Source organism: Ictidomys tridecemlineatus, chromosome 16, assembly GCF_052094955.1.
Source record: "Ictidomys tridecemlineatus isolate mIctTri1 chromosome 16, mIctTri1.hap1, whole genome shotgun sequence".
Taxonomy (NCBI): Eukaryota; Metazoa; Chordata; class Mammalia; order Rodentia; family Sciuridae; genus Ictidomys; species Ictidomys tridecemlineatus.
Genome location: NC_135492.1, coordinates 24,108,058 through 24,131,004, shown reverse-complemented (window position 1 = coordinate 24,131,004; position 22,947 = coordinate 24,108,058). Strand labels below are relative to the sequence as shown.

Sequence of the window (22,947 nt, the reverse complement as noted above, 5' to 3'; positions counted from 1 at the left end):
CCAAAGTGATTACCCATTTTCTATATTTAAATGATTTTTTCTCTCCTAGGTCCCAAATACTTCAAGGGATGGGCTATAGATATGAAACTTACTACCATCTTTATATTTGTCAAGGTGTTTTTGTAAATATTTTGCTGTTATCTAAGGTACACACTTTGAACAGATGCTACTCCACATTTGCTACAGATATGAGGTCAGTAATTTAAAAATGTCGGAAATTTGAATACAGTCTTGGATACATTCTTTGGGTTTCCATATGCTATAAATCCTCCAGTGTTTTAAAAATGATGGATCAATGGCCAAAAGCTTTGCAAAAATTTTTCCGTACATCCTCTCTCTAGTATGAATTCTGAGGTGCTGAGTAGGATGTGAACAATTATTGGAGACTCTGTCACCTATTTTATATTTATATGATTTCTGTGCTATCATATCTCTGGTGTGAAATAGTGTTGAATTACTGTGAAATAGGGTTGATTCATCCTTAAAGACATTGATGCAATGTTTTCAATGTAAAACTTCTCTCCAGTATAAAATCTATAATGTTTAGTAAGATGTGATCTTCAATATTAAAAGCTTTGCCATTCTTCACATTTACAGGACCTCTCTCTAGTATGGGTTCTCTGGTGTCGAGTAAGTGATGATTGTTGATTAAAAGCTTTGCCACATTCTCTACATTTGTAGGGCTTCTCTCCACTGTGGATTCGCAGGTGATAAGTAAATGATGATTTTTGACTGAAACTTTTGCCACACACTGTACATTTGTAGGGCTTCTCTCCAGTATGAATACTTTTGTGCCAATTACGCTGTGAGATGCCATTAAAAGCTTTGCCACATTCTTCACAGCTGTAGGGCTTCTCTCCAGTGTGAATTCGCTGGTGGTGAGTAAGTGATGATTTTTCACTAAAACTCTTGCCACACTCTTTACATTTGTAGGGCTTCTCTCCAGTATGACTCCTTTTCTGACAATTACGCTGTGAGATTCTACTAAAAGCTTTGCCACACTCTTTACATCTGTAGGGCTTCTCTCCTGTGTGGATTCGCTGGTGCTGAGTAAGTGATGATTTTTCACTAAAACTCTTGCCACACGCTTTACATTTGTAGGGCTTCTCTCCAGTATGAATCCTGTTGTGGCGATCAAGATTTGAGTTTCTATTAAAACTCATGCCACACACTTTACATTTGTAGGGCTTCTCTCCAGTGTGGGTTCGCTGGTGCTGAGTAACTGATGATTTTTACTGAAACTCTTGCCACACACTGTACATTTGTAGGCCTTCTCTCCCGTATGAATTCTCTGGTAATTTTTAAGGCTTGGTTTTTGACTGAAACCTTTGCCAAATTGTTTACACATGTGGGGCATCTCTCCAGGGTGTGTCCACTGGTGACAAATAAGATTGCAGCTTTTATTAGTAGTTTTGTCACATTCTTTGCATTTGCATGGCATATCTCCTGTATGAACACTGTGATGTTGAGTAAAGTTCTTGAGTGCATTGCATTCTTCACATTGGTAGGTCTTCTCTGCAGAATAAATTTTTTGGTGTTGAGTAAGGGTTGAAAAACTTTTTAAGGCTTTCCCACACTTTTTACATTTTCAGGTCTCTCCTTCAGTCTAAATCCTCTGATACTTAACAAGTTGTAACTTTTCACTAAAAGTTTTTTCACATTCTTTAAATTTGTAGAATTTATCACTGTCATACTATCTGCTGTGTTTAAAAAATATAGCAAAGAATTTGCTCTCTCAATATCTTCTATACTTATAGGGCTCTCTTTCTCTATAAATTTTCTTGTATTAAGCAAGCTCTGCACTGTGGTTAAGAGCCCTTTCACATATCTTACACTTGCAGGTTTTGACTTGGCTATGAATATTTTCATGAATAATAGTTTTTGATCACTGAAGCAAGACTTTCCTACATTTTTCATCTTGGTAAATTTCCTTCAGACAAGGACTAGGATTTCTCTACATTCATAAATTTTATCACCAATATAAATATACTGGTCATTACTCAGGGTAGAGACATGGCTTTTTGTGTTACTTAGAGCATTATCTATATAGTGCACTTTCCAGAAATCTGTATTAGAATTGTCATTGAGCAATATTGGGAAGTAGAAACTTTTTTACAATTCTTAATATTGTCCATTTGGGCACAAGGAGAAATTAATCTTTTGTTTCAGAAAAATGGACATTTTATAAAATAAACTCCCAAAGGATCACTTTTAGAAATATCTTATCTGTACAAATGTTTGACTTCAATTTTAGCTCAGTGCTACTTTTATAATTGGCCAAGTTAAAAACTGATGCATGGACTAGATTTCAAATTTTCCACATTGCCTTTCAGTTCAAAAATGGCTGTGGATTTATTCTTAAAGACATATAAAACTCCTCAAAATAATTTGAATACATTGAATTTTTGTTTCAGATATTAATTGTCTCTGGTGTCTTTTAACCAAAAAATTTTTATCATAAATAGTGACTATTGATTGATTTTCAAATATTTGAACTTTACTCTCACCTATATTTTCCCATTGCTTTCTTGGTTGTAGATAGTCAAAGTCACACTTTCCATATCTTCCATCTCTCTCATTTATTCCCTGCTCTGGTAAAATTTGTCGAGGATGATGAGAAGTCATGGCTGAAATAAATAAAAATAACAAACATGTTTATTTACTGTACTGGGCTGAGTATATTTTGGAAACCTAAGAAATTACAGCAAATAATAACATCAGCAGGGGAGTGGATTATTAAATACAAGTCCATCAGTACTGTAGAAATATATAAATCAAATAAAAATACACACAGAAAATTACTTTGAAGATTGTCCTAATCATCTTTGTGTTCACAGTATCCAAGATGAGTACATTACTATGGAGAGTAATATAGTAGAGAAAAATACATTGTGTTACACAAAGATTTTCCTCCTTCAGAATATATTTTCAAAATCTACCAACTTTCTTCTGTTTCATTAAAGATAAAAATATGAAACATATGAATATTTGGGGACTGTTCAAAAAGGGGTTCCTGCTTACCAACAGAAAAAAACATGGCTAAATCAACTGTAAGCAAAGTTATGAATCACTCAAAGGGAATAGTCAATTATTATTTAAAAGAAGTTTACTGAACTAAACCAACACACAAAAAACAGAATAAAATTAGTCAAAAATTGTTAATAGTAATAAGCAGAAAATGTATGTTGAAAGACTTTCTGTAGAAAATGTCGGAAAGAGTCAGGAGTGGTTGTACATAGCAACATAGGAGGTTGAGCTAGAGCATCAAAATTTGAAGGCCAGACAAAGTAAAAAATGCAAAGTGCTAAATTACCCTTTAGTTCTCTTTCCAGTACTAATAAACACATCTCGAAAAATAGAAAAAATGAACATCCAAACAGCTCAGTTTTCTCCATGTTGTAAAGACTTAAAGTAGGTTTTAATCCATGTTTTAAAACTCAGAATACTGAGAGCATCCAAGAGAAAAAGATGGGTCACCTAGAAATGTGTAACTATATCATTGTGAAATCCAATCTTCACAACACAGGAAGAAATTCGAGTCTATCTATATTTAAGGGATGAAAGAATAAAATTATCAACCAAGACATTATATTCACAGCTACTACCTTTCAAAAGAGAAGGAAAATGAAGACTTTAAACATATAAAAATACACACACTATTCATCAACACTGGATCTGTTCTCCAAAAAGTACTAAATGTAATCTTTCATAATAAAATGTAAGTGCACAGCATCATAAGTTATATGAAATTTTAAACATTTCTTGGCAAAAACAATTCTATTTTATTGTAATGATGGGTCATAAAACATGTAATTTTGCAATAGAATTTGAAAGAAAAAAAGCATAACAACAATACTGTTTATAGGCATATATACCTGTAACAATAATATAATTTTAAAAGGACACATAAATATATTCAATTTTTTAATAAAGTGAAGTCAAGTTGATACTCATACAAAGTATGAATAGGAGACTCTTCAGTTTTAGACTTTTTGTTGGCAAATGCAAGATTACAAAATTCTGATCTAAACAAAACTTGGATATCTCAATTAACTCTAAATATTGCAACTGTTGGTTGTCTACAGGATACTCTAAATCTAAGCACACACACACACTGAAAACAAAAGGATATAATAATGACACATACAAAAGTGATCGAACAAAACCAGGACTGTCTAAATTATAGTACACAAAACATAGTTTAAGACAGTTATAGGACATAGAAAGCATTTTAAATTAAAAAAAAAACTTTAAAAAAGGCAAAAGAGTGAAAATACCCTTTCCCTTAGCTTCTGAATTAGGAATAAATACATTCGCTACGTACTTCATACTTCCAAAACACACAAAAAACAACACTGAGAGGGTTGAATGAAAACAAAGAATCACTGTCATACTAAGAGACATCAATCCCCACTTACTGAAAAAAGAAATACAGAGAAGCAAAGTGGTAATTGCAAAGCATAAGACTTTGAAAATATTTTGAAAGTACTATAGAATTATAGAATCTGTGTTCATAATCACAAGTGGGATATTATGCTGGTTAGATCAATTTTATATATTAAAACAAAGGTTAATAAATATTTAAGTGATAGTTATTTTGTAACCAACATGGAATAAATATTTGGAATCAAAAGTGGTAGGGATTTTCAAAAATCCCTAAATATGTGTCAGTTGATTGAACACTCTTGGGCATGCTGTTGTTCAAAATTGAAAGATTAAATTTAAAGATGTTTATACTACTTAAATTTAACTAGAGGCTCCATGTAGTATTCATCAACCTCCCATTGTTAAACAATTTTTTTGCAGAGAAATATATCCTTTAAATTGTATGAATATCTCCCAAAATACAAATAAGATTATTTCCCTGCTAAAATTATACTAAAATTTACAGCATTCAATTGTAAATGCAAACATGGAGTCAGGTAGATGGTGTTGTTAGTGAGTATGGCAATAAGCCCTCACATCAATAGCAAATTAAAAACATCGCACACCAGTGTTGTTATATTGTTATTCAACAGAGCCATCATGGGGGACACAAACCAAATATCCCTTGAGAAGAATGATGAGCCATATTGGAATATAGAAACTATAGAACTTTGAAGTCAAAGAATTTATTCTAATTATATATTTTACAAAATGTATGCATACTAGGTTAACTGATATGTCACAGAGAGAATACTGCAGAATTCTAGAACGTGAAAACATCTGTCAACTAAAGAAGCAGCTTTCTGAACAAAAGAGAATAGTTTTGTGATGAGATGACAGAAATGAGCCCTTGCTTTCTAGGCATTCTTTATTTTTTTTTGAGATGTAAACTTTGTAGAGATCTATTAATAAAAATTTAAATTAATTTTACTGAAATGTATATTTAAAATTTTGGAGACAGTATGTTCTATTTTCCGGTTTTTGTTACAATGAAAATTAAAAGATAAAGAGAATTGCAACATTTCTCAAAGCTACATTTCAAATAATGTGGTCTTTATCCTATAAATAAGAACAAGCTCATCCATATACAAATGATGAGCATGCATGTAATCTCAGCTACTAGGAAGTCTGAGGCAAGTGAATTGCAAATTCAAGACATCCTCAATAACTTAGTGAGAACCTCTCTCCAAATATGAGTGAAAAGGAGCTTGGGGTGTAGTTCAGCATGAGAGTATCACTGCCATCAATCCCCATTACACTTATGCATAGAAAACTTCAATTTCTACGTACATGAGCAGAATGAAAAGCCAATCAAGATAAAATACAAAAGTCATGGACAAAAGAGGCTTAATATTTATACAAGCAAAAGCACATATAATATTATTGGCAATACAAACATGAATCATACATATCTTAGTTTGTAAAGCAATTAACTGATATGAGGAAACCCAGTCCTTAACAGGGAACCTACAGTATACAATTAAAAAAAGAAAAAAAAACAAGCAATTTGTAAATATCTACCAATGTATTATTTTACAAATCCTCTAACTCAAATAAAACTTACACCATCTCTCCAAACAGCAGTCTTTGTCCAACTTGACATTCATTCCATGGCAGATAATTTCACAGAAAATCCATTACACACATCAGAAAAAACGCTGATAAGGAAATTTTAGTGAAAAAATGTATAATTAAGATTAGAGAAACTGACTTATGATAGTAATGTATTACAATGGGTGAACCTAGAGGTCTCCAGAAATGTGCAAAACTTTCCTGCAAATAATGGAAGAAGGGCTGGAGGTGTAGAGTCGTGTTAGAGAGCTTGCCTAGCATGTGTGAGACCCTGGGTTCAATTCTCAGCACCATATATGGATAAATAGGAAATTCATTAACAACTAAAAATATTTTTAAAATTATGGAAGAGCTGTCAGATAATATTGACACTCACAAGGCAAGGGGAGTGTTTTGTTGTTAATTTGAATGTATGGAGGAAAAGCAGGATACTACATAATTTTAAAGCACAAAACACAGGACAAGTTTTTCTGATAACAAGAGAAAGTATTAAAAGCTTCTCAAAAATATTTTCTGCTGGATAATGTCTCAATGAACATTTATTGTAGGCTTCCTCCCCTACCTCAACTATGTCCTCTGCTATATGCGAGCCACAGGATTTGACATCACTGCATTCCTCTAAGTCAACAATATTTCAAGTGAAAGATATATATCTTGCCACCAAAAGAAAACATTAATGGTGAAAATAAACATCATTAACATTTTCTTGTCAGCACCAAGAACTACCCCATCTTTTTTATTGAAAGCATAAATCTGCAACACATTCTTGTGAAGAAGTTCCCAAAAGATATACTTCAAGGGAAGAAAATTAAGTAATGATAATTAGGAATTTTGAAGGAAAGTTATGCTCACCCACAAAGACTAGGTTGCTGTAGTTCTCCAACATCACTTCTCTATATAAATTCTGCTGGGCAGGATCCAGGCATTCCCATTCCTCCTTAGAGAAATCAATAGCGACATCCCCGAATGTCAATGGCTCCTGAAATAAAAATTGTTAGATCAATAGAACATGGACCAAACCACTATTCAGTTTTTAATTTGAATTAAGAGTTTGTAGAACTGACTGTCATGTAGGAGAGTGACTTTAATTATGTAATAAGATACTTTCCATTATCTAATTCAGAGGAAAATACATGAGTCCAAATACAGTATATATATACCATATCAGAGTGATGTGAAGGATCTATACCATAACCCAAGCACTGAATAAAAGCCCAACTCCTAACTTTTGTGTCATCAGTGAATGTGAAATTTGGCAGACATTCCAGATGCAAATCAGACTTCTCAAATATATTCTCATAAGGTGATTGTGTACAAGGGAGAAAAAACACTGGTTAAATAGCTTTGGAAAACAGTCTTGTTCCTATTCTCTCTGCTTTCTATCCATCAGATATATTGAGATCCCCAATACAATTAGTTTCAAGTATCATCCATGAAAAATTCCCAATGTGCAAATTATTCATAAAATATTAATGTTTGGAGACAGGTAAAGTGACACTTCCACCTCATGAAAAGACAAACTTGAAATATTTCAAGTTCTATAAGCAGTTCAACGAATGAATCAATTTGGTACAATAGAATAAACAATGGGTTACAGAAGACTTCAAGAAAGAGATTAAAAAATTCTAAGGGGTAAACAAGAACACAGACACAACATATCAAAATCTCTTGGACACTATGAAAGCAGTACTAGTAGGAAACTTCATTGCATGGAGTTCATTCTTTAAAAGAATAAAAAGTCAATAATTGATCTCATACTTCATTTCAAAGCCCTAGAAGAACAAATCAACAGCAAACGCAGTAGAAGGCAAGAAATACTTGAAATTAGAACTTAAATTGAATTAAAAGAAACAATTAAACCTTGACAAAAAGTTGGTTCTCTGACAGACCCTATGCTAATGAAGACAAAGAGAGAGAAAATTCAAATTACCAGCTTACATGATGAAAAAGGCAATATCCCAACAGACACTACAAAATAGACAGGATATTTAGAAATTATCTGGAAAATGTATACCCCAATAAAACAGAAGACACTGAAGGCATCAACAAATTTCTTAAGTCATATGATATGCCCAGATTGAATCAGGAAGACATACACAATTTAAACAGACCAATATTAAATGATGAAATACAAGATGCCATCAGAAGCTTATCAACCAAGAAAAGCCCAGGCCCAGATGGATACACTGCCGAGTTAAACAAGACCTTTAAAGAAGAAATTCAAAATACCAATATTCTTCAATTTATTTCAGAAAATACAGAAAGAAGCAGCACTTCGAAACTCATTCAATGAGGCCAATATCACCGTGATCCCCAAACCAGGCAGGGACAAATGAAAGAAAGAAAACTTCAGGCCAATATCTCGAATGAACATAGATGCAAAAATTCTGAATAAAATTCTGCCAAATTAAATACAAAAACATTTTTTTATTGTTGGTGGTTCAAAACATTACATAGTTCTTAATATATCATATTTCACAGTTTGATTCAAGTGGGTTATGAACTCCCAATTTTACCTCGTATACAGATTGCTGTATCACATCAGTTACCCTTCCATTGATTTACATATTGCCTTTCTAGTGTCTGATGTATTCTGCTGTCTATCCTAGTCTCTACTATCCCCCCCTCCCCTCCCCTCCCCTCCCCTTTTCTCTCTCTACCCCTTCTACTGTAAGTCATTTCTTCCACTTGTATTATCTTGTCTTACCCCTCCTTTCCTCTTATATGTAATTTTTTATAACCCTAAGGATCATCTTCCATTTCCATGCGATTTCCCTTCTCACTCCCTTTCCCTCCCACCTCTCATCCCTGTTTAATGTTAATCTTCTTCTCAAGTTCTTCGTCTCTACCCTGTCCTTGGTTACTCCCCTTATATCAAAGGAGTCATTTGGCATTTGTTTTTTAGATTGGCTAGCTTCATTTAGCATAATCAGCTCTAATGCCATCCATTTCTATGATTTTGTCATTTTTTTAATGCAGAGTAATACTCCATTGTGTATAAATGCCACATTTTTTTATCCATTCATCTATTGAAGGGCATCTAGGTTGGTTCCACAATCTTGCTATCGTGAATTGTGCTGCTATGAACATTGATGTAGCAGTGTCCCTATAGCATGCTCTTATTAGGTCCTTAGGGAATAGACCGAGAAGGGGAATAGCTGGGTCAAATGGTGGTTCCATTCCCAGCTTTCCAAGAAATCTCCATACTGCTTTCCAAGTTGGCTGCACCAATTTGCAGTCCCACCAACAATGAACAAGTGTACCCTTTTCCCCACATCCTCTCCAGCACTTGTTGTTGTTGGACTTCATGATGGCTGCCAATCTTACTGGAGTGAGATGGTATCTTAGGGTGGTTTTGATTTGCATTTCTCTGACTGCTAGCGATGGTGAGCATTTTTTCATGTACTTATTGATTGATTGTATGTCCTCCTCTGAGAAGTGTCTGTTCAGGTCCTTGGCCCATTTGTTTATTGGGTTATTTGTTATCTTATTGTCTAATTTTTTGAGTTCTTTATATACTCTGGATATTAGGGCTCTATCTGAAGTGTGAGGAGTAAAGATTTGTTCCCAGGATGTAGGCTCCCTGTTTATCTCTCTTATTGATTCTTTTGCTGAGAAAAAACTTTAGTTTGAGTAAGTCCCATTTGTTGATTCTAGTTGTTAACTCTTGCGCTATGGGTGTCCTATTGAGGAATTTGGAGCCCGATCCCACAGTATGTAGATCATAGCCAACTTTTTCTTCTATCAGATGCCATGTCTCTGATTTAATATCAAGCACCTTGATCCATTTTGAGTTAACTTTTGTGCATGGCGAGAGAAAGGGATTCAGATTCATTTCGATGCAAATGGATTTCCAGTTTTCCCAGCACCATTTGTTGAAGATGCTATCCTTCCTCCATTGCATGCTTATAGCCCCTTTATCCAATATAAGATAGTTGTAGTTTTGTGGATTGGTTACTGTATCCTCTATTCTGTACCATTGGGCCACCTGCCTGTTTTGGTACCAGTACCATGCTGTTTTTGTTACTATTGCTCTGTAGTATAGTTTGAAGTCTGGTATCGCTATACCGCCTGATTCACACTTCCTGCTTAGCATTGTTTTTGCTATTCTGGGTCTTTTATTATTCCATATGAATTTCATGATTGTTTTATCTATTTCTACAAGAAATGATGTTGGGATTTTGATTGGCATTGCATTTTACTTATAGAGAATTTTTGGTAATATCGCCATTTTGATGATGTTAGTTCTGCCTATCCATGAACAGGGTATATTTTTCCATCTTCTAAGGTCTTCTTCTATATCTCTCTTTAGGGTTCTGTAGTTTTCATTGTATAAATCTTTCACCTCTTTTGTTAGGTTGATTCCCAAATATTTTATTTTTGGGGGGGATATTGTGAATGGAGTAGTTGTCCTCATTTCCGTTTCAGAGGATTTGTCGCTGATATACAGGAATGCATTTGATTTATGCGTGTTGATCTTATATCCTGCCACTTTGCTGAATTCATTTATTAGCTCTAATAGTTTCTTTGTAGACCCTTTTTGGTCTGCTAGGTCAACTGCAAATAGTGATAATTTAAGTTCTTCTTTTCCTATTTTCATGCCTTTAATTTCTTTCATCTAATTGCTCTGGCCAGTGTTTTGAGGACTATGTTGAACAGAAGTGGTGAGAGAGGGCATCCCTGTCTTGTACCAGATCTTAGAGAGAATGCCTTCAATTTTTCTCCATTCAGAATGATGCTGGCCTGTGGCTTATCATAGATTGCTTTTACAATGTTGAGGTATGATCCTGTTATCCCTAATTTTTCTAGAGTTTTGAACATAAAGGGATGCTGTACTTTGTGGAATGCTTTTTCTGCATCGAGATGATCATATGGTTCTTATTTTAAGTCTATTGATGTGGTGAATAACATTTATTGATTTCTGTATATTGAACCAGCCTTGCATCACAGGGATGAATCCTACTTGATCATGGTGTATAATTTTTTTGATATGTTTTTGAATCCGATTTGCCAGAATTTTATTGAAGATTTTTGCATCTAGGTTCATTAGAGATATTGGTCTGTAGTTTTCTTTCTTTGAAGTGTCTTTGTCCGGTTTAGGCATCACGGTGACGTTGGCCTCATAGAATATATTTTGAAGTTCTCCCTCTTTTTCTATTTCCTGAAATAGCTTGAAAAGTATTGGTATTAGTTCCTCTTTAAAGGTTTTGTAAAACTCTGCTGTATACTCATCTGGTCCTGGGCTTTACTTAGATGGTAATCTTTTGATGGTTTCTTCTATTTCCTCTATTGTTATTGGTCTGTTTAAGTTGTCTATATCCTCCTGACTCAATCTGGGCAGATCATAAGACTTAAGAAATTTATATATGCCTTCACTATCTTCTATTTTATTGGAGTATAAGGATTCAAAATAATTTCTGATTATCTTCTGTATTTCTGAAGTGTCCGTTGTGATATTGCCTTTTTCACACCGTATGCTAGTAATTTGGGTTCTCTCTTCTCTTCGTTAGCATGGCTAAGGGTCTGTCGATTTTATTTATTTTTTCAAAGAACCAAATATTAATTTTGTCAATTTTTTCAATTGTTCCTTTTGTTTCGATTTCATTAATTTCAGCTCTGATTTTAATTATTTCTTGCCTTCTACTTCTTTTGCTGTTGTTTTGCTCTTCTTTTTCTAGGATTTTGAGATGAAATGAGATAATTTATTTGTTCGTTTTTTCTTTTTTTAAGGAATGAACTCCAAGCAATGAATTTTCCTCTTAGAACTGCTTTCAATGTGTCCCATAGATTCCGATATGTTGTGTCTGTGTTTTCATTAAACTCTAAGAAGTTTTTAATTTCTTCCTTGATGTCTTCTAAAACCCATTGATCATTCAGGAACCTTTTGTTCATTCTCCAAGTGATGCATCATTTTTCCTTCCTTCTTTTATCATTGATTTTCAGTTTCATTCCATTATGATCAGATAAGATGCATGGTATTATCTCTACTCCTTTATATTGTCTAAGAGTTGCCCTGTGACATAATATATGGTCTATTTTTGAGAAGGTTCCATGTGCTGCTGAGAAAAAAGTGTAACTACTTGATGTTGGGTGGTATAGTGTATATATGTCAATTAAGTCTAGGTTGTTAATTGTGTTATTGAGTTCTATAGTTTCCTTATTTAACTTTTGTTTGGAAGATCTGTCCAGTGGTGAGAGAGGTGTGTTGAAGTCTCCCATGATTATTGTATGGTGGTCTATTAGACTCTTGAACTTGAGAAGAGCTTGCTTGACGAACACAGCTGCACCATTATTTGGGGCATATATATTTATGATTGTTATGTCTTGTTGGTGTATGGTTCCCTTGAGCAGTATGAAGTGTCCTTCTTTATCCCTTTTGATTAACTTTGGCTTGAAATCTATTTTATTAGATATGAGTATGGACACTCCTGCTTGTTTCCGCAGTCCATATGAGTGGTATGATTTTTCCCAACCTTTCACCTTCAGTCTATGTATATCTTTACCTATCAGATGCATCTCCTGTAGGCAGCATATTGTTGGGTCTTGTTTTGTGATCCATTCAACTAGCCTGTGTCTCTTAATTGGTGAGTTTAAGCCATTAACATTTAGGGTTATTATTGAGATATGGTTTGTTCTTCCAGCCATATTTGTATATTAATGTTACTAAACCTGATTTGTTTTCCTCTTTGATTACTTTCCCCCCTTTACTGTCCTACCTCCGACTGTTGGTTTTCAATGTTATTTTCCATTTCCACTTCCTGTAAAGTTTTGCCAAGGATTTTTTGAAGAGATGGTTTTCTAGGTTTTCTAGCTGCGAATTCACACCAATTGGAGTGGGGACCGAGCAGAGCCACCGCCCACATCCGGATCAGGACCAACGACCCGAGGGCGTGGTAGTTACATCACCACAATTGGAGTGTGGGCAGAGCAGAGCCACCACCCGCGCCCGCAGGGGGGGCAGATCTGCGACCGAACAGCGTGGTAGACAGACCACCCTAATTAGAGGAGGAGCACAGCCACTACCCACCCTGCAAGGGAGACTTCCCAACTATACAAGAGCAATATAAATAAATAAGGGGTAAATTTCAAAAACACAACAGTTTCACCAGGCAGAAAAAAATGCGAGCAGTATGAAAAGACAAGGTAAGAAAGGACCACAAGCAATGCAGGTCAATTCAACTTTAGACGAGGTAATAGCCAGCCACAGATGGAATGTCAGATAAAGAGTTCAGGATATACATGCTTCAGATGATATGGAGTCTCAAGGAAGATATGAGACAGCAAAATCAGACAATGAAAGATCACATTGACAAGGAACTACATAAACAAATCCAGGAAGTAAAAGATCAATTTCACAGGGAGATAGAGGTAATAAAAAACAAACAAATAGAAATCCTAGAAATGCAGGAAGCAATAAACCAAATTAAAAACTCAATTGAGAATACTAACAGCAGAGTAGATCACTTAGAAGATAGAACATCAGACAATGAAGACAAAGTATTTCAACTTGAAAAGAACATAGACAGCTTAACAAGTCTGCTAAGAAACCATGAGCAGAACATCCAAGAATTATGGGATAATATCAAAAGACCAAATTTAAGAGTCATTGGGATACAGGAAGGCACAGAGCTCCAAACCAAAGGAATAAACAATCTATTCAGTAAAATAATACGAGAAAACTTCCCAGACTTGAAGAATGAGACAGAATCCCAAATCCTAGAAGCCTACAGGATGCCGAATGTGCAAAATCATAAGAGATCCACACCTAGACACATTACAATGAAGATGTCCAACATACAGAATAAGGAGAGAATTTTAAAAGTTAAAAAAGAAAGGAAGCAGATTACATTTAGGGGTAAACCAATCAGGATAACAGCTGATCTCTCAACACAGACTCTGAAAGCTAGAAGATCCTGGAATAACATATTTCAAACACTAAACAAAAATGGGATCCAACCAAGAATCGTGTATCCGGCGAAATTAAGCTTCAGGATGGAAGATGAAATTAAAACCTTCCACAATAAACAAAAGACAAAAACATTTTTAAAAGGTCGTGCACCAAGATCTAGTGGGGTTTGTCCAGGAATATAAGGTTGGTTCAACATATAGAAATCAATAAAGTTAATTCATCACATCAATAGACTTAAAAATAAGAATCATATGATCACCTCAAGAGACACATAAAAACCTTTCGAAAAATACAGCACCCTTTCATGTTCAAAAAATTAGAAAAACTTGAGATAACAGGAACATACCTCAACATCATACTGGCTCTCTACATTAAGCCTAAGGCCAATATCATTCTAAAGAAAGAAAAACTAAAGGCATTCCCTCTAAAAACTGGAACAAGACAGGGGTGCTCTCTCTCACCACTTCTATTCAACATATTTCTTGAAACTCTGGCCAGAGCAATTAGACAGATGAAAGAAATTAAAGAAATAACTACAGAAAAAGAACTTAAATTAGCACTATTTGCTGAAAATATGATTCGATACCTAGAAGACCCCAAAAGCACCACCAGAAAACTTCTAGAACTAAAAATGAATTCAGCAAAGCAGCAGGATATAAAATTAACACACATTAAAAAAGGCATTTCTGTATTTCAGTGACAACGCCTCAAGAAGGAAATAAGAAAACCTACCCCATTTACAGTAACTTCAAGAAAAGAAAACATAAGATACTTGGGAATCAACTTAATGAAAGAGGTAAAAGATCTATACAGGGAAACCTACAGAACCCTAAAGAAAGAAATCAAAGAAGACCTTAGAAGATGGAAAGATCTACCTTACCCTTGCATAGGCAGAATAAATACTATCAAAACAACCATACAACCAAAAGCACTATAATGATTGAATGCAATTATGAACGAAATCCCAATGACATTTCTCATAGAAATAGAAAAAGCAATCATGAAATTCATCTGGAAAAATAAGAAGCCCAGAATAGCTAAAGCAATTATAAGCAGCAAGAGCAAAGCAGGTGGTATCGCTATACCAGACCTTATACTACAGAGCAATAGTAACAAAAACAGCATGGTATTGGCACTAAAACAGGCCAGTAGACCAATTGTACAGAACAGAGGACACATAGACTAACTCACAAAATAACAATTATCTTATATTAGACATAGGTGCCAAGAACATGCATTGGAGAAAAGATAGCCTCTTCAACAAACGGTACTGCAAAAACTGGAAATCCATTTTCAAAAAAATGAAATTAAAACAATATCTCTCACAATGCACAAAACACAACTCAAAGGGGATCAAGGACCTACAATTTAAACCACAGACTCTGCATCTAATAGATGAAAAAGTAGGCCATAATCTTCATCACATGGGGCTAGGCCACCCTAAATTCCTTAATAAAATGCCTATAGCACAAGAATTAAAACCAAGAATCAACAAATGGAATGGATTCAAATTAAAAGTTTCTTCTCAGAAAAAAATCTGAGGTGAACAGAGAGCCTACATCCTAGGAGTGGATTTTTACCCCTCACACACCAGATAGAGAACTAATATCTAGTATATAAAGAACTCAAAATGCTAAGCACCAAAAACCCAATAATCCAATCAACAAATTGGCCAAGGACCGGAACAGACACTTCTCAGAAAGGATGTAGAATCAATCAACAAATATTTAAAAAAATGTTCATCATCTCTTGCAAGTAGAGAAATGCAAATCAAAACACTCTAAGATATCATCTCACTCCAGTCAGAATGGCAGGTATCATAAAGACAAACAACAAGTGTTGGCAAGAATGTGGGGGAAAACGCACACTCATACACTGCTGATGGGACTACAAATTGGTGCAAACAACATGGAAAACTGTATAGAGATTCCTTCGAAATCTGGGAATGAAAACACCATTTCACCCAGCTATTCCTCTTCCTGCACTATTCTCAAAGGACTTGAAAACAGCATACTATAGGGTCATAGCCATGTCAATGTTTATAGCACCACAATGAAGAATAGCAAACTGTGGAGCCAACCCAGATGCCCTTCAGTGGATGAATGGATAAAAATATGGGGCATATATACACAATGCAATTTTACTCAGCAATAATAAATTCATGGCATTTGCAAGTAAATGCATGGTATTGGAGAAGTGAAGTGAGGCAAACCCAAAAAATAAATGTTGAATGGTTTCTCTGATATAAGAAGGCGGACTATACTGGGGTAGGGAGGAGGAGCATAGGAGGAATAGATGAATTCTACATAGGGCAGAGGGATTGGAGGGGAGGGGAAGAGGCAGGGGATTAACAGTGATTGTGGAATGTGATGACACCATTATCCAAAGTACATGTATGAAGACCCAAATTGGTGCCAACATACCTTATATAGAACCAGAGATATGAAAAACTGTCATATATATGGGTATTAAGAGTTGTATTTCAGAAAGAAATGAGTACATATATAATGGCATAAATTAGCATGAATATACTTTCTGTACAGAGATACGAAAAATTGAGCTCTATGTGTGTGATAAGAGTTGTAATGCATTCAACTCTTGTCATGTATTTAAAAAAATAAATTTTTTAAAAAGAAAGGTATTGAAACCCATTGGGGAAACGATGAGCCTACTTGGCTATATATCTTAAAAACACAGAGCTGGAAGGGAAAATGCATGAACAACAGGAGAAACCAAAAAAGAATGTACAGCAAACAAAGATGCTACATTCTTAGAATCCATGGTCAGAATAGCAGGATAAATGGGAGAAGGTACATAATTTTCTGTGAATTAAAGGATGATATGAGAGCAAATACAGGCAGCAAAGGATCATTTTGATAAAGAGCTACATAAGCAAATACAGAAAGCAAAAGATTCCTTCAATAAGGAGATAGAGATTTTGAAAAAAAAACACCACAAAACAGAGATCCTTGAAATGAAGGAAACAGTAAACCAAATTAAGAACTCAATAGGAAGCATCTCCAACAGAATAGATCACTTGGAAGACAGAACCTCTGACACTGAAGGAAAAATATATAATCTTAAAAAAATAAAGTTGACCCCAGTAAAGATGGTAAGAAACCATGAGCAGAAGATTCAAGAATTGTGAGATAATATGAAAAGACCAAATTTACCAACTATTGGGATAGATGAAGGCTTAGAGGTCTAAACTACAGTAATGGACAATTTATTCAATGAAATAATACCAGAAAAATTTCCAAACATGTAGAGTGAATTGGGAAATCAAATACAAGGACCATATAGGACACCAAATGAACAAGATCACTACAGGTCTACACCAACGCACATCATAAAGAGAACACCTAGCATAGAGGAGGAGCAGAGCATTTCAAAAGCCAAAGAGAAAGAAATCAAATTACATGTGGAGAAAAACCAATCATGATCTCTGGTTTCTGAACTGAGACCCTGAAATCTACAAGATCCTGCAACAGTATAAACCAAGCTCTGAAAGAAATGGATGCCAATCAAGAAGCATGCCCAGCAAAATTAAATTTTGATTAACAATTAGATTTCTATTCAGATGTTATTTTATGACAAAATAAAAACCTTCCATCATACACAAAATTAAAAGAATTTACGAAAAACCTGCACTACAGAATATCCTTGGCAAAATATTCCATCAGGAGGAAATGGACAACAATAAAAAAAACAGAAAAGGGTAGTATCACTCTAAAGGTAAAAACCTATCAAAGAGAAACTGACTTAGTTAAATACCAAAAATAAACAAAAATAACTGGGAATACAAATGTTGTCTCAATAATAACCCTGAAATTTTAGTTCCAACTCAGCAATCAAAAGACAGGCAGATTGGATTAAAAAAAACACCAACAATATGCTGCCTCCAAGAGACTCACCTCATAGGAAAAGACACCTACAGACTGAAGGTGACAGGTTGGAGAAAAGTATATCACTCAGGCTGGTGCTGGGACGGGGCTCAGTGGTAGAGCACTCACCTAGCACATGTGAGGCCCTGTATTCGATCCTCACCACCACATAAAACTAAATAATAAACGTATTGTGATCATATACAAAAATAAATATTAAAACGCATACCACTCACATGGACTGTGGAGGCAAGCAGGGGTTTTCATTCTTATATCAAATAATGTGGACTTCAACTGAAAGTTAATCAAAAGGAATAAAGAAGGACACTACATTCTGCTTAAAGGAACCATACACCAACAAGACAGAACAATTATAAATATACACACCCCCAACACAATGGAGCATCTATGTTCAAACAGACGCTTATCAAGTTTAAGGGCCAAGCAGACCACAAACAATAATTCTGGGTGACATTAACACACCTCTTTTACCACTGGATACATATTCCGAACAATATCCAGACAGAAACTATAGAACTCATAATACAATCAACAACTTAGATTTAACTGACATACATAGACTATTTCATCCTTCAACAGGCGAAGACACTTTCTTCTCAGCAGCAAATGGATTCTTCTCTAAAATAGACCATATGTCATGCCAAAAAAGGAACTCTAAGCAATTCAGAAAAGTAAAAATACTACCCTGCATTCTACCAGATACTAATGGAATGAAATTAGAAATCAATGATAAAAATATAAGCTACTCCAACACCTGGAGACTAAATAATATGCTAGTGAATGAACAATGGATTGCAGAAAACATCAAAGAGGAGATTTAAAAATTCTTAGAGGTGAATGAGGACACAGATACAACATATCAATATCTCTGGGACACTATGAAGGCATTACTAAGAGGAAAGTTCATTGCATGGAGTTCATTCCTTAAAAAAAGAAAAAGTCAAATAAATGACCTAAAATTACATCTCAAAGCCCAAGGAAAAACAATTAATAAACACCAAAAGCAGTAAAGGACAGAAAATAATTAAAATCAGAGCTGAGATCAATGAAATTGGAACAAAAGAAGCAAATAAAAATTGATAAATTGACTGGGAATGGTACCAACATTTGATCCAGCTATCCCACTCCCTGGTCTATACCTAAAGGACTTAAAAACAGCATTCTACAGGGACACAGTCACAATGTTTTTAGCAGCACAATTCCAAGAGTTAAACTGTGGATCCAACATAGATGCCCTTCAGTGGATGAATGAATGGATAAAGAAAACGTGGCATTTGTACACAATGGATTATTACTCAGCAATAAAAGAAAATAAAATCATGGCATTTGCAGGTAAATGGATGACATTGGAGAAGACAATGCTAAGTGAAGTTAGCCAAACCCAAAGTAATAAATGCTGAATGTTTTCTCTAATATAAGGAGGCTGACTCATAGTGGGGAAGGGAGGGGGAGCATGGGAGGAATAGATGAATTCTATTTTGGGCAGAGTGCTGGGAGGAATAGGGAGGGGAAAGGGATTAGCAAGGATGGTGGAATACAATAGACATCATTTTCCAAAGTACATGTATGAACACACAAATTGATGTCAATCTACTTTATATAGAGAGATACAAAAAATTGTGCTGTATTTGTGTAATAAGAATTGTAATATATTCTGTGGCCATATATTTTTAATTTTTTAAAAAATTTTCGAAATGAAAAGTTGGCTCTTTGAAAAACAAATACATTTGATAAAGCCTTATCCACGCTACTGTAGAGAAGGAGAGAAATACTCCAATTACTAAAATCCATGACGAAAAAGGAAATATCACCATGATCACTAGAGAAATACAGAAGATAACTAGAAATTATTTTGAAAATTTGTAGTGCAATAAAACAGAAAATATTGAAGTCATCAACAAATGTCTAGAATCATGTGACTTACACAAACTGAGTAAGTTAAACAGATCATTTTCAAGCAATGAAATAGAAGACACCATCAAAAGCCTATCAACCAAAAAAATAAATAAATAAAGCCCAGGACTCAATGGATACAAGACTTTCAAAGAAGAACTAACGCCTATACTCCTCAAATTATTCCATGAAATATAAAAAGAGGGAGCACTTCCAAACTCACTCTATAAGGCCAATATCTCCTTCATTCTATAAATCAGACAAACACTGAAAAGAAAGTGTACTTCAGACCAATACCTCTAAAAAGCAGAAGCAAAAATTCTGAGTAAAATTCTGGCAAATCAAATACAAAAACATATCAAAAAGATGGTTCATCATGATGAAGTGGGATTCATCCCAGGGATGCAAGGTTGGTTCAACATACAGATATCAATAAATGTAATTCATCACATCAGTAGATTTAAAGATAAGAACCTTATGATCATCTCAACAAATGCAGAAAAAGCATTTGACAAAATACAGCACCCTTTCATGTTCAAAACACTAGAAAAACTAGGGATAACAGGAACTTATCTCAACATTTTAAAGACTATCTATGCCACGCCTCAGGCCAACATCATTCTAAATGGAGAAAAACTTAAGGCATTCCCTCTAAAATTGGAAACAAGACAGAGATGCCCTCTCTCACCCCTTCTATTCAATATAGTTCTTGAAACACTGGCCAGAGCAATTAGACAGATGAAAGAAATTAAAGAATAAGTATAGGAAAAGATGAACCGAACCGAGCAGTATTTGCTGATGATATGATTCTGTACCTAGAAGACTCATAAAAGGCCACTAGAAATCTTCTAGAACTAGAATTCAGCAAAGTAGAGGGATATAAAATCAACACCCGTAAATGAAAGACATTTCTGTATATCAGTGACAAATCCTCTGAGAGACAAATGAGGAAAACTACCCCATTCACAATATCCTCAATAAAAAAAAAGAAACTTGGGAATCAACAAGAGGTGAAGGATCTATACAATGAAAACTATGAAACACTAAAGAGAAATCAAAGACCTTAGAAGATGGAAAGATTTAACTTGATCTTGAATAGGCAGAATTAATATTATCAAAATGGCCCTACTACCAAAATCACTCTACAGATTTAATGCAATTCTGATCAAAATCCCAATGGCATTCCTCGTAGAAATAGAAAAGCAATCATGAAATACATCTGGAAAAATAAGAGACCCAGAAGAGCTAAAGCAATCCTTAGAAGGAAAAGGGAGGCAGGTGGCATTGCTATACCAGACCTTAAACTATACTACAGAGCCACAGTAACAAAAACAGCACGGTTCTGGCATCAAAACAGGCTGGTAGACCAATAGCCCAGAGTAGAGGACACACAGACCAAACCACAAAACCACAATTATCTTATATTAGACAAAGGTACTAAAAATATGCACTGGAAAAAAGAGCATCTTCAACAAATGGTGCTGGGAAAACTGGAAATCCATATGCAGCAAAATAAAATTGAATCCCTCTCTCTCACCATGCATAAAAGTTAACTCAAAATGGATCAATGATCTAGGAATTAAACCAGAGACTCTCCAAATAGAAGATAAAGTAGGCCCTAATCTCCATCATGTGGGATTAGGCTACAACTTCCTTAAGAGCACTCCTATAGCACAGGAATTAAAACCAAGAATTGACACATGGGATGGATTGAAACTAAAGATGTTTATCAAAAAAAAAAACCAATAGAATAGAGAGCCTACTTTCTGGGAGCAATTTTTTACCCCTCATACATCAGATAGAGCACTAATCTCTAGGGTATATGAAGAACTCAAACGTCTTAACACCAAAAATAATCCAATCAATAAATGGGCCAAGAACCTGAAAACACACTTCTGAGAAGAGGATATACAATCAATCAACAATTATATAAAAAAAGTTCATCATCTGTAGCAATCAGAGAAATTCAAATTAAAACCACCCTAAGGTACCATCTCACTCCAGTCAGAAGGGCAGCTATTATGAAGACAAACAACAATAGGTGTTGGTGAGGATGTGAGGGAAAGGTACACTCATACACTGCTGGTGGGACTGCAAACTGGTGCAGCCAATTTGGAAATCAGTATGGAGATTCCTTGGAAATCTGGGAATGGAACCACCATTTGACCCATCTATTTCTCTTCTCGGACTATACCAAGAAACAAAAAGACACACTACAGGGACACAGCCAGGTCAATGTTTATAGCAGCACAATTCACAATAGCTAAACTATGAGTCAACCTAGATGCCCTTCAGTGGATGACTGGATAAAATAAAATGTAGCTTATATACAGAATGGAATATTACTCATCATTAAAAAAGAACAAAATCATGGCACTTGCATGTAAATGGATAAAGTTGGAGAAGATAATGCTAAGTGAAGTCAGCCAATCCCCCCCAAAAAAAAATGCCGAACGCTTTCTCTGATATAAGGAGGCTGAATCATAGTGGGGTAGGGAGGGGGAGCATGGGAGGAAGAGATGAATTCTAAATAGGGCAGAGGGGAAAGGAAGGGCACAGGGGATTAGCAAGGATGATGGAATGTGATGGACATCTTTATACAAAGTTCATGAAAATTTGAAACATGAAAAATTGTGCTCTATGTGAAGTAAGGATTGTAATGCATTCCACTGTTGTCATGTATTTAAAAAAATAATAAAAATCCTAAAAAATCATGATCTAAAAACATCTAGAAAAAAGAAAGAAAGAGAAAAAAAGAATGGAAAAAGAAAGAAAGAAAGAAACTGACTGAGATAGGATGCATTTGGTGCTACACACCTGATGTACCCAGTGGTCTGGAGGCTGAGGCAGGGGGATCACAATTGTGAAGCTTACCCTAGCAACTGAGTGAAACCCTGCCTAAATTTAAAAATAAATAGGCAGTAGCAATTTTAAAAAATTAAGAAAAAAATTAAATTTTTTTCAATAAAAATTTTTAAAGGACTGAGGATAGTGTTCAGTAACAGGGCACCCTGGTTCCAATCCCCAGTTTCACAAAAGGAAAAAATGAATGAAAAATAGTCCTTTTCAAAGTTAAAGAAAAAAAAATTTTTAAATTTATACATTGTATATATGAAAACAAAAATTCTATTCCTCAAATGACTCCATTAAAGAGAACAAGGAGAAGTGACAGATGAAAGGAACAAATTGCCTCACCTTTAACCAAACTCTTCTAAGAAAGGAGAACAGAGACTACAAGAGAAA

General features: G+C 34.9%; 1 protein-coding gene across 1 annotated transcript in view; it reads right to left on the bottom strand.

The window, feature by feature from the left end:
• Window positions 1–566: 566 nt before the first annotated feature.
• Window positions 567–22,947, bottom strand: part of LOC144371256 (uncharacterized) — a 63,778-nt gene continuing 41,397 nt past the window's right edge. The window contains exon 4 of the mRNA XM_078033664.1: window positions 567–917. Within this exon, the coding sequence (XP_077889790.1) occupies window positions 567–917 (351 nt within the window). The remainder of the gene's footprint in view (window positions 918–22,947) is intronic.